Source organism: Pongo pygmaeus, chromosome 7, assembly GCF_028885625.2.
Source record: "Pongo pygmaeus isolate AG05252 chromosome 7, NHGRI_mPonPyg2-v2.0_pri, whole genome shotgun sequence".
Classification (NCBI taxonomy): Eukaryota; Metazoa; Chordata; class Mammalia; order Primates; family Hominidae; genus Pongo; species Pongo pygmaeus.
In genome coordinates this window covers 78,219,296-78,231,820 of record NC_072380.2, presented here as the reverse complement: position 1 = coordinate 78,231,820, position 12,525 = coordinate 78,219,296, and the positions used below count along the sequence as shown (strand labels likewise).

At 42.1% G+C, this 12,525-nt stretch overlaps 1 protein-coding gene across 2 annotated transcripts in view; it reads right to left on the bottom strand.

The window, feature by feature from the left end:
- TRIM55 (tripartite motif containing 55) overlaps positions 1-12,525 on the bottom strand; it is a 64,859-nt gene that overhangs the window by 42,085 nt on the left and 10,249 nt on the right. For both annotated transcript variants that reach the window (XM_054497529.2, XM_063668818.1), the window contains exons 2-3: positions 6,588-7,484; positions 5,544-5,716 (exon numbers count right to left, since the gene is read on the bottom strand). In XM_054497529.2, coding sequence (XP_054353504.2) covers positions 5,544-5,716; positions 6,588-6,755 — 341 coding nt within the window. In that variant the 5' untranslated portion in view covers positions 6,756-7,484. The remainder of the gene's footprint in view (positions 1-5,543; positions 5,717-6,587; positions 7,485-12,525) is intronic.

Here is a 12,525-nt window from a genome sequence, read left to right as displayed (position 1 = left end):
AAGTATTGCTGTTCGAAACTTTTGTTTCAGGTGTACGTGTGCATATATGTGACTGAAACAAAAGTGTATGTGTGTTTGTGTGTGTGTGTGTTTGTGTATGTGTGTATATACGTATGTACGGGTGTGTATATATATCCATCCATATATGTAAGTGGTCACAATGTAAAATGCACTTCCTACTGTGAATCATGAATACAAGTGTTTGAAACCCATCGTTTTTGATGTGTGGTATCTTGTAGCTGCAGACCCAGAACTCAGAGAAAGGCAGAGAACATGCTGATGTGCCTCTGTAAGACGCTAATGTTCCTTTATAAGTTGCTAGGTGGACGTCAATTACTTGAGATTAGGCTAAACATTGAGTGAAGCCCTGGGTCTTGTAAGAAAATTGCATGGACTTCCAGTTTCAAAATGTTAGAATCTGACTGTTGCAAAAGGAATTTCTGTCTGGTCTTGCAGCAATATGCTTTCCATGAAGTCTATGACCTTCTGATTTGACCACATTATTTGGAACTCAAATAAGGAAAGTCAACTCCAAAATGGAGAAAATTATCCTCCTCTCAGGTCTGTCTGTTTCCTCCACTAGAATATCAGCTCCATGAGGGCAGGGGCCATGATGAGTCTTCTTTTTTGCTGCATCTCCAGTACTCGGAACAGTGCCTTGCACAGAGGCAGTGGCTCCGTAAATGTTTGTTGCACAAATGAGTGAGACAATGAAAGGGAATTTGACCTATTAATGGACAATATTCCCTGTGCTCTAGTGTAACACCACCCAGCTGGAGAAGGCATGGGAAATATGGGGAAAGCCTGGGATCACCTGGCACTCCTGAGTGGCAGAGGAAGAGACCAGAACACATCCCGATTACTCCTTTAATAAATGACAGTGTCCTCTGGGGTTTGGACTGGCAAGTTGGTCTCTGCCTGGTCAAAGGCTTCTTCCCCTCTAAACCCTTCCCTCCTAGGTATCTCCACCTTATTATTAATGTGGGTCAAGCAAGAGTGGGCAGCTTGAGTCCCACATGCTGTTCTGATATCAACAGCTGTGACCAGAGATAGCGTCATAGAGCACAGGTCTATTCAGTATATGCAAATATTGAAAATGTGAAAACAGCCATAAGGCTCTACATTTAGTTTTGTTTGTGATTCAATTTATTTATTTTTTTCATGGTGCTGTACACACTGAGAACGATTTCCCATATTCCTCATTGGGTTTTTCTTATTTAGGTTGTAGCCCAGCCCCAGAGGCACCACTTACTCGTAGATGAGCGTATAATGAAACCTCTGTACGACTTCAAACGTGTAACAGACTTGGGACAGATGTAAAAGAAAGACACAAATACATGTTTATGAGGTGAGAGCAGCCAAGCTCACAGCTATGGTCAGGGCCCAATGCTAAATGTTGGCTGTGGCCCCTCACCGTTCAGTGTAGGCTAGACTGAGGAGTATGTAGCCTGCTGTTTCTGGTCTCTGAGGTTCCTGGGGCCACCCTAGAGTTTCCTGAGGAGTGGGCATCTGGTCTTGGTGAAGCAATTCAAGTAGTAACTTTGTAGTCAAACTGATATTTTTTTGAGATGGAGTTTTGCTCGTCACCCAGGCTGGAGTGCAATGGCTCAATCTCGGCTCACTGCAACCTCCACCTCCTGGGTTCAAGCGTTTCTCTTGCCTCAGTCTCCCAAGTTGCTGGGATTACAGGCGCCTGCCACCATACCTGGCTAATTTTTCTTGTATTTAGTAGAGATGGGGTTTCACCATGTTGGTCAGGCTGGTCTCAAACTCCTAACCTCAGGTGATCTGTCCACCTCAGCCTCCCAAAGTGCTGGGATTACAGGTGTGAGCCACCGTGCCTGGCCAAACTGATCTTAAAGCTTCATTCCAGCTCAGCTTCTCCATGTAGTGGCTATGTGGCCTTAGACAAGTTACTTAACCTCTTTTGGTCTCAGTTTTTACTCATATCAAAAATCGGATTAAGGGTCTTCTAATTAAATGTGGCAGAATGAACACAAGCATGTATTTATTTATGTATTTATATATGTACATATGTATTTATGTATTTATTCTGCTGACATCCCGGTGAAATGAGGATAAGGAAATAAAAGGGCATAAATCAATAAGGACAAAAAGTGAGCACAGTTGACAGCAGATGAGAGATGTCAACCAAATGTTGGAAATTAGGAACATCTGGAAGAAGGGACATGACCTACTTGAGTTGCATCTTAGTTCTGTTACATTCCTGCAGTGAGAAGCTTACAATAAGCAAGCTGACTTGAGCTATGGAACCCTGGAAAGGCTCTGGAACTGCAGGAGCCAGGAGTCCTTAAGGTGGAAGTAGGCAGTGATGGAGTGGGAGAGGCTGAAAAGAGGAGGACTTTGTGCACGTTTTAAGAGATTACTTGAGGATGTGCTCCATAGAAACAAGAGAGTAAGCCACCAAACAAGCAGACCTGGAATCCAAGGAGCAAGGGATTCAACCCAGGGGAGAGTAAAAGAATTCCCAAGTAGAGAGTAAAGCCCAGCCATGTGAGGGCTCAGTCCTAATCGTCTAAAGTGCAAAGTCAATAGAAAATGTCTAAAATTGAAAAATCAAAGAATAGGAGCATACCAGTAGTATGCACATGTCATTGGTGATAAATAGCAGAAAAACAGCTAAAAGAATTAAAAGTGGTTGACTCTGGGGAATGAGGCTTGGGGGTAGGTAAAGAGAGAACAGAGTGGAGGCAGCATTTCTCTTCAGAGGCCTAGTAGTAATGAATTTTAAAAACTGTGTATGTTGATTACTTTAAGGCACTAAAAACTTTAATAGGGTAGCAGTAATTATAATAATCAACACCTCACAGGATTATTGTGAGAATTAAAGAATTGCACATGATTCATGTGTTAGGCACCCTGAACAATGTCTGGCACATAGCACATAGTAGTTTTACTTGTTCTATTTTAAAGTTAATTATTATTATATTAATTATTAATATTAGCCAAAATAGTACCTTCTCTTACCATCTCCCACTCCCAACTGTGGCTAGTCTGGCACCATGCAGAATTCTGGATAAGAATGCCAGGTTTTGGCTGGGTGCGGTGGCTCATGCCTGTAATCCCAGCACTTTGGGAGGCCGAGGGGGGTGGATCACGAGGTCAGGAGATCAAGACTATCCTGGCTAACACGGTGAAACCCCATCTCTACTAAAAATACAAAAAAATTAGCCAGGCGTGGTGGCAGGCACCTGTAGTCCCAGCTACTTGGGAGGCTGAGACAGGAGAATGGCATGAACCCGGGAGGCAGAGCTTGCAGTGAGCCAAGATTGTGCCACTGCACTCCAGCCTGGGCAACAAAGTGAGACTCCATCTCAAAAAAAAAAAAAAAAGAATGCTAGGTTTTGTGGAGACTTACAGTCTCCAGCCTTTCTGGAGGAGGTCAGAGTTGACCAATAATATCCCAGTCTGTGATTGGTCACCCCCCACCCCCACCCCCTTCCAACAGCCACAGCTGAACTCTTCTCACTCTGTATATCCAAGGTCATTCCAGCGTTACCTAACGTACCCTGAGGCTCAGGGTTCTGGTCTAGTAAGGCTGCCTGCCCCCAGGGGACACCTGCGTTTCCTCCCAGACATGTGGCCAAGTGCTCTGTGCAACTTGTGGTTTTGCTACCAAGTAAAATTGTCCCACAGGCAAGTCTCAAGTTCAAGAAAAAACAGCATAACAAAATCACAGAAAATCACAAAAGCATCCCTAGTCCACTCAACTATGAGCTTTATTGTTGGAAATTTGGTTCGTTGCTTTTACGCAATTCACTTCCCAGCCCTGGGTACTATTTTTGGCAGCTGCACCAAGCCAACTTCATAGTTAAGGTGAAGATGTGTTTTGTAGTTTTACTAATACTGCAAGTTTTAACATCTGTTCTCTGGATTTCATAACAAGTATTGCTGTTTTTTCATGTCTCAAGTTCCCACTGTGACAAGTAACAAAACATAAATTTATTGCAATAAATAGAACATGTAAGAATATTTGTGGTGTTGCTTAATCAGCTGGGATTTATGGGGCAACTATTCTGTGCAAGGCACTGTACTAGCTCTGAAACTTGTTATGTAAGAATATTTGTGGTATTGCTTAATCAGCTGGGATTTATGGAGCAACTATTCTGTGCAAGGCACTGGACTAGCACTGAAACTCTTGTTATATAAACTCTCTTAATATTAGGTTGGTGGAAAAGTAATTGCTGTTTTGGCCATGAAAAGTAATTGCAAAAATCGCAATTACTTTTGCATCAATCTCATAATTAATTGGTTTTCAATTGGCTGGTTAAGTTTTTAAGAGACAAGTGTGTATTTGTATTTTAAAGTAGTGAAATACAATGAGATCAAATCTGTAAAGTAACAGCAACAGCAATAGTACTTTTGTTCTTGTCAAGAGACTTTGGAAGCAAGGGAAACAGCCAGCTGCAATCTCTGCAATATGTCATCAGCAATTCTTCCCCAAACCCATCTAGATCCTGGTACTGTCTAATTTAGTTTTGGATCTTTAGCGGAAATTAATAGCTATAATAATTATAATAATTATGTTAGATTTATAGAACAGCTTTCCTTCCAAGAGCACAAGCCTCTTCGAGCTCTGCAGATGTTCCATAAATACATGTCCCCTAATGGAATCACAATGAGGCCATTTCTAGATGGTCTCAATATTGCTATCAAGCTTTGTGGACTGGACTGACCTGCACACAATTGAAAAGGGGCTCTTCACACCGTGCCTTCTAGGAATAAGCTTCCCGCAGCATTGTGTCTAGGAAAGGAATTCTATAGCTAATGTGGTTTGGTGAATAAGAAGACTTTTTTGTTATTTTTAAAAAATGAATGGATAGATATATAATGCTATCACAATGCTATTCACAATCAACAAGTGAATGCTGACTATGCAGTAAATACAGTATAAGGAATAGGGAAACATAACCTGAATTTCATCTTTTTTTTTCCTCATGGCTCTGAAGTTTAAGTCCCTAAAGGCCAGGGTTTTGCCTTGCTTTGTGACTTCCCTTAGAGTAAATACAGTGACAACCTATGTTAGAGGATTTTGTTTTTATTATTATCATCCAAACAATTTTAAGGCAAGACTGTCTGAACTAGGAACTGGGCTACTTTGGAAGATGCCATTTCTATTAATTTTCTATTAAGTTTTTACTAGATTTTTTTTTTCTTTGCTTTGTAGGGATCTGGAGCTACAAAGTACCTGTGAAGTGCAAAATGTGTAAAATGGATGTAATACCAGGCTTTAAGGTGGAGGGGGACAGCAGTATGTCTCTTTCAGCATCACCATCTGGAATGGATTAGTGTTAATGAGTCACTTCATTCTTAAATTGATACAAAAGCATGGGCACAAACTCCCCTCTCTCCTGCTGTGAGCAACTCTCAGTCTCACTGGGAAGGACTGACTTGGAAAACCATTTTTCCATAAAACAGTCTGTGATTGATAAACAAGCATTCAGAGTAGCAACCCATTAAAACAAACAAACAAAAACAAGTTTCAGATGGGCTTGACACATGGAAGAGTGGAAGAGTGTTACCTGGTGGACTCCTGCTTGTAGATGTCAATGATATTTTCCACCAGCAGGTTCCTCTGAAGTCCATATACCCCATGTCTATCCAAAACCACTTCATGTCTACAGGATGGGCAGCGGAATCGGCCCCCTGATGCCATGGTGGTGCCTCCTCTTGTGGGCAAATACGGGTTAGAGGCCTGTTCTTGCCAAGTAAGAAAAAAGGAATTGGGTAATGCCACAAGCAGCTTCTCTGAGACTTATTTTCACTCTGTGCTACTACAAACAACATGAACTTCTACTTTAAGCTTGCCATAAGATCATCCCTCAGGGCTTTCTCAGCAAGTGGTCCTGAAACACAGGGCCAGACCTTATCCACAGTCATCTGCGAATACGCCATTGTCCACATAACGTGCTTTTCCGTCCACCACTTTCAGAACCAAAAGTTCCAGCCAGAAACTCCACACTCATGTCTTCAGCAGTTACTCATTCATAGTTTTGAAACACATTAAATGGTTTGATTTAAAAAGATATATGATTCTTAGTATTAAAATAAAACTGGATTTGGGAGTAAAGAGGACACAAACCAAATCATTAAAAGAAACATGTTTTTCTTGAAAGTAAATGCAACTTTATGAAGTTTTTTTGTTTGTTTGTTTGTTTTTCTTTTTTTGAGACAGAGTCTCGCTCCGTTGCCCAGGCCGGAGTGCAATGGCACGATCTTGACTCACTGCAATCTCCGCCTCCTGGGTTCAAGCAATTCTCCTGCCTCAGCCTCCCAAGTACCTGAGATTATAGGTGCCCGCCACCATGCCCAGCTAATTTTTTTTTTTTTGTATTTTTAGTGGAGATGGGGTTTTGCCATGTTGGCCAGCCTGGTCTCGAATGCCTGACCTCAGGTGATCCACTGGCCTCAGCCTCCCAAAGTGCTGGGATTACAGGCATGAGCCACCACGCCCGGCAACCTTATAAAGTTTTTTAAAGGATTTCACCTCAATGTTAAGCACTTGATTCCAAGAGGAAGGAATCTTTTCCACCCCCTCCCCTCAACCAAATTCCAAACAAACCTACCTGGAAAATATCACTGGCACATTTCCTACACAGGTTGTGCTGACAAGGGAGAATGACCACAGGTTTCGTGAACATCTCTAAGCAGATAGGACAGATGAGTTGCTTCTCTAAGTTATCCATGGTCTGCTGCTCTTTGGAAAAAGATTTGTAATTCAGAGATGCACTCATCTCCTTGCTGTCCCCAAGTGTGCTGCCAGGGAAGGGTGCTGCGAGTGGTTCCAGCAAGTGTTTCCTGGATATTATTCCAGGGATTGTGTGATCAAGTGTCCTTTACGTTTCTCTCGGTGGAGGACATTGTTTCAGGCCCTGGTTTGGAGTGGGTGTCGGAGCTGTTTTTAGCAGCCTGCGGTCACGTGATGGTGGGCTGACGTGTCCATATAAGCCAGTGACAGGAGGATGGATCCTGACAGGTGACGGAGAGCAGGAGTCAACATTCTTGCCCCAGGGAGTGAAGAGAGTGGGTGGGAAGGAGGATTACAAACCCCATTTAGATGGGGTTGTGAGGAGAAGGAGGTCGAAGCTGACAGTTGTCAACAACAAATGCAAATGTGCATGCCTAGCCACTGAACCATGCCCTCTGTGAGCACTCATTGAGAACTTGGCGATGGCTTCTCCAGGAAGGGGCAGAATGCAGCACAGAGTCTGTGTAACTAATGCCAGCCCCGTCTTGAGAGTGTAGGAATTGAGTCACCGAAAGTAGCCTAATAGCACCTTCTTAGGTGAAAATGAACAAAACATGTCTTGAAAATTGTTATCCTGGCTTCACAAAGGCAATCATCAAAAAGACTTTCTTAATGTTAAGTATTTCATCTTTGCCAGCTGGGGTTGTGGTCTTTGAAAAATTCCAATTTAAAAGCTAAATTCAAATCCAAATCCCTTCACCATAAAGGTATCCACCTAATAAATAAATAAATACATGCATAAATAAAAATTCAAAATCAGTGGATGATCTAATTATTTGAGAATAAAGTTATATTATAAAACAACTCTAGTATGCTGTTTGCTCTTCCACATTGCTTTCCTCTTCCTTGGCCCTTTTTCATCCTATACTGTCCCACCTCCTAAATACAACCAAAAGCACAAAGAAAATTTGATAGTCTTTTACTAATTATTTAAATTCTTAAATTATATAATAGTTTGCAACAATAATCAGTAGTGAGGTAGTAACTGGAAGGCGCCTGGAGGTGGCAGATCTATTATTTCATTTTGTTATCCCTTGGGGGACAGTTACCAGTGCCATTGACAACTGAAGTATAAATGGAGTCCTACCTCCATATCTGCATGTCATCTGCCTCCAAAATACCTATTCTCCCTTGCATTTCCCCTTCCTCCAAGGTGACTTTTTAAACCATAGTTTCCCTGGTCATTTCTGATATTCTTGGTCTGCTCTTGAGTCATAAACATCGATTCTGACATTCATCAGGATTTTGTGAAGCGACAGTTTAACCAATACAAATTGTATTTAAAAATTTTAAATCAGATCAAAAATAAAAAAATCCAAGTCTGTTTATATGTGATAAATTTCGGCTTTCTTTCTCCTTGATTTTAAAAACCTTGGACAATGGACACATTTTGTTAACATATCCCTGGTGTGAATTAAATTACCAGTGAAGTGTAGGTCAATTATGTGTGGTCTTAGTGCTGTGTGCACGGAGAGCTTATTGAGAATCTAGTAAGCTCTATTAACTAATAATAAGTTATATGTATTCATAAGCATATCAGGGATCTTTAGAGAATTATCTTAGTCCTTTCAATATTTATTTAGCAACTACAGTGAAGACGGGAACTGGTAAAGTTTTTTTACTGAGTTACTTCGGTTCACCCAGCCTAGGCAGTTAATTGTGTTTATCAATTCATGGGCTATGGAGGGGAGGTCTGAGTACAATATGTGAGATATTTGCTAGGAAAGATTAAGTTTCTACTGCAAAAGACCTTGCAATCTAAGTAAAAGCACTTAAACTAATCGTGCACATTGCAGCAGAGTCTTTTCTTGTAGAAGGAATTCATTCCTTCAAAATACATTCATTGATTATGTGTAGTGTGTCTCCATTGTGTGAGGCTCTGGGGATTGAAAGATGAACAAGACATAGGTCATTGTCCTCAAGGAGCTCAGTATAAGAATGGAGATGAGACATGCACACAAAGAACATAGTACAAAATAAAATGTGATAAAGAGTGCAAGCCAAAAAGTACCTGAGACAGGTGTCAATCGAGAAAGTTTGTTTTGTCAAGGTTAAGGGCGCGTGCCAGGAGGCAGGCCTGCACCTTTCTCCAAACAAGATTTCGAAGGCTTTAATATTTAAAGGGAAAAGAATGGATATTGGGGAAAGAGAAAAAAAAAATTTCAGTTGTGGGTAGATAAGAGGCAAACAGTTGCATTCTTCTGAGTCTTTGATCAGCCTTTCACCAAATACATAACTTACATGTTGGGGCTGGGCAGTGGGTAGAGGAATAATAGTCATTTATGTCTTCCTTTAGTTCAGTGAGTCTGCATTTTTACATCAGAGGAAGAAAGCAGATATGCATTTGTCTCAAGTGAGCAGAGAGATGACTTAGAGTTCTGTCCTTTGTACCATGCCTATGAAGATAAGCTGTCAATTTACATTGTCAGGGTAAAATTCAACAAAACTGTTTTAGGGTAAAGATATTGGGGCCTGTAAGGAATTTCCCAGTGTGCAAATTGTAAGGGAGGTATGTAGTGTTTAAATCTTTGTAGCTATCTTATTTAGGAATAATGTGGGAGGCAGGTTTGCCTGACGCAGTTCCCAGCTTGACTTTTCCCTTTGGCTTAATGATTTTGGGGTCCCAATATTTATTTTCCTTTCACAACAGCTACGGCATTTCAGGGTCAGAAGAATCAGAAGGGCTTCATGGGTGGGGGTAGCGTTTGAACTGCTGCACCGAGGATCTCAGAGGGATGGACGTGTAGTTAGGTGGGGCATGGCTGGGGCTTTCCAAGAGAAGGCACAGAAGCAGCAACATGGGCATGCACAGGCATGCAGGGGATCTCAGAGCCACGGTGGCTTGAGGGGGAGTGCAGGCACGCTGCTCAAGCATTGGCTGGCCATGGATACTGTGCTAAAGAGTTTTTAACACTTAATAAATTAAGCAGCAGGAAGTCGTTAAAAGTTTCTCACTGGACACTTTCGTGAGAGCAGTGGTTGGTTAGATTGATCTTTCAGCGATGATTGGGTTAGATTAGCATGAAGGTGACTGGCTAAAGACCAGATCAGAGGCTGTTGCCAATAGTCCAGGTGAGAGGTCGCGAAGCCCTGGCACAGGTCATGGCAGTGGGGAAGGAAAGGAGGAAATGATCCCTGGGGCTGCTATGAAAGTAGAATCCACACAGATGACTCAGATGCCTGAGCTTGAGTAACCGATGATGTAGTGAGAGGCTGCAGAGTGAGTCAGAGACAGTCAGGCTTTCTCCCAGCTTCTGCATCTACCTCCCTTTGTGGTCTTGGAAAGTGACTTCACCTAGGAGGATTTCAGTTCTGCCATCTATAAGTGAGTGGGGTTCATAACCTAACTTAGCAATATTTGTAGAAAAAAACAAAAACCTCTGAAACAGAATTTTCTTTTAAGAGACAGAGGGTCACTTTGTTGCCCAAACCGGAGTGCAGTGGCGCAATCATAGCTCACTGAAACCTCAAACTCCTGGGCTCAAGCAATCCCCCCACCTCAGCCTCCTGAGTAGCTGGTACTACAGGCGTGTACCACTATGCCTGGCTAATTTTTTAAATTTTTTGCAGAGACGAGGGTCTTGCTATGTTGCCCAGGCTGGTTTTGAACTCCTGGTTTCAAGCCATCCTGCTGCCTTGGCCTCCCAAAGCTCTGGGATTACAGAGCTGATCTCTATCTTCCTTTCTCTCTCTCTTTTTTTTTTCTCTCTGTTCTTTCTTGCTCCCTGCCTTTTGCTTTTTCTTAGAACTGTCTCTGGAGGCTACACAGGAAAACAGCACGAATCCCATAGGCGTAAGAGCCCAGTTGATGAATGTCAATGAAAAAGATTTACTCTGTAAAATATTTGAAAAGATTTACTCTGAGCCAAATATGAGGACCATGACCTGTGACAGCCCCAGGAGGTCCCGAGAATAGGTGCCCAAGGTGGTCAGGCTACAGTGTAGTTTTATAAGTTTCAGGGAGACATAAGACATCAATCAATATATGTGGGGATATACATTAATTTGGTCTGAAAGATGGGACAGCTCAAAGTGGGGGCTTCCAGGTCATAGGTAGATTTGAAGATTTTCTGATTGGCAGTTGGTTAAAAGAGTTAAGATATTATCTAAGGACCTGGAATTTATAGTAAGGTATGTCTGGGTTTAGATAAGGGGTTGTGGAGACCAATGCCCTTGTGCAGAAGAAGCTTCCAAGTAGCAGTCTTCAGAGAGAATAGAAGTTAAATCTTAGTTAAATCTCTCCTGGATCAGGGAAAAGACCTGGAAAAGGAAGGGATTCTCTATAGAATGTAGATTTTCCTCAGAAGAAACAGTGTTGCAGGGCCATTTCAAAATATTTCAAAGAAATATATTTTGGGGTAAAATACTTCAATTTCTTTCAGGGCCTGCTATCTGTCATATGATGCTATACTAGAGTCAGATTGGAATTTGGTATCTTATTGCTACAAAGAGTCTGTTTTTACAGTCTTAAGATCTCTGTTTTAGTGTTAATGCTGATCAGCTGAACCTGAATTCTAACAGGGAGAGGCTAGAAGGAGGCATGTGTGATCTTCCCATAATGGCCTGAACTAGTTTTTTAGGTTTACTTTGGAATGACCTTGGCTGAGAAGGGGCATCCATCAGTGAGTTGGGGGGCTTAGAATCATATTTTTGGTTTACCTTGTGAACCCCAAAAATCTGAGACAGGTCTCAGTTAATTTAGAAAGTTAATTTTGCCAAGGTTGAGGATGCATATCTGTGACACGGCCTCAGGAGGTTCTAACAACGTGTGCCCAAGGTGATCAGAGCACAGCTTGTTTTTATACGTTCTAGGGAGACATGACACATCAATCAACACATGCAAGATGAACATTGGCTTGGTCTGGAAATGTGGGACAGCTCGAAGCAAAGGTGGGAAGATTCGAAGTGGGGAGGGGGATTCCAGGTCCTAGGTAGATAAGAGACAAATGGTTGCATTCTTTTCAGTTTCTGATTAGCCTCTCCATTTATGCGTTTATCTCAGTGAGCAGAGGGGTGACTTTGAATAGAATGAGAGGTAGTTTGGCCCTAAACAGTTCCCAGCTTGACTTTTCCCTTTAGCTTAGTGATTTGGGGGCCCCAAGATTTATTTTCCCTTCACAACATGAATAATAACCACCTTCCTCTCTGCATTCTTTTTTCTCCATTCCTTGCTCCTCCCTGCTCTCAGACACCAATCCATGGGGTGGGTGTGTGAGCTGGAAGTGGGACACAGGAGGGAGTGCTCTGCTCTAAGGAGAAGTCAGAACATTTTATTCACTCCCAAATCATTCACAGGGTCCAGGAGGTTGGGGAAATTCTGGACTTGAATCAGAATTTAAGTCATCTTCAGGCTCTGGGATCTGGAGTGGACCTGAGCCTGCGCAGGGACATGAAAACCAGCTGATAAAAGAAAAAATTTAGACAAATTAAAATTAACAAAATTTAATAGAACAAAGGATGATTCATGAACGGGGCAGCCCTCAGAACAAGAATAGATTCAGAGATTCAAGGGCTGCCCTACAGTTGGATAAGATTTATGGACTGAGAAAAGGAAGTGATGTACAGAAAACAGAAGTGAGGTACAGAGTTAGCTGGACTGGTGACAGCTCAGCGTTTGCCTTATTTGAACCCGGTTTAACAGCTGACCACCTGGGATTGGCTGACACTCAGCGACCTGTTACAAGAGCACATTACAGTCTGTTTAGACACCCAGTTGGGTGACAGTTCACTATGTACAAGAAATCTTTAGGTGAAAC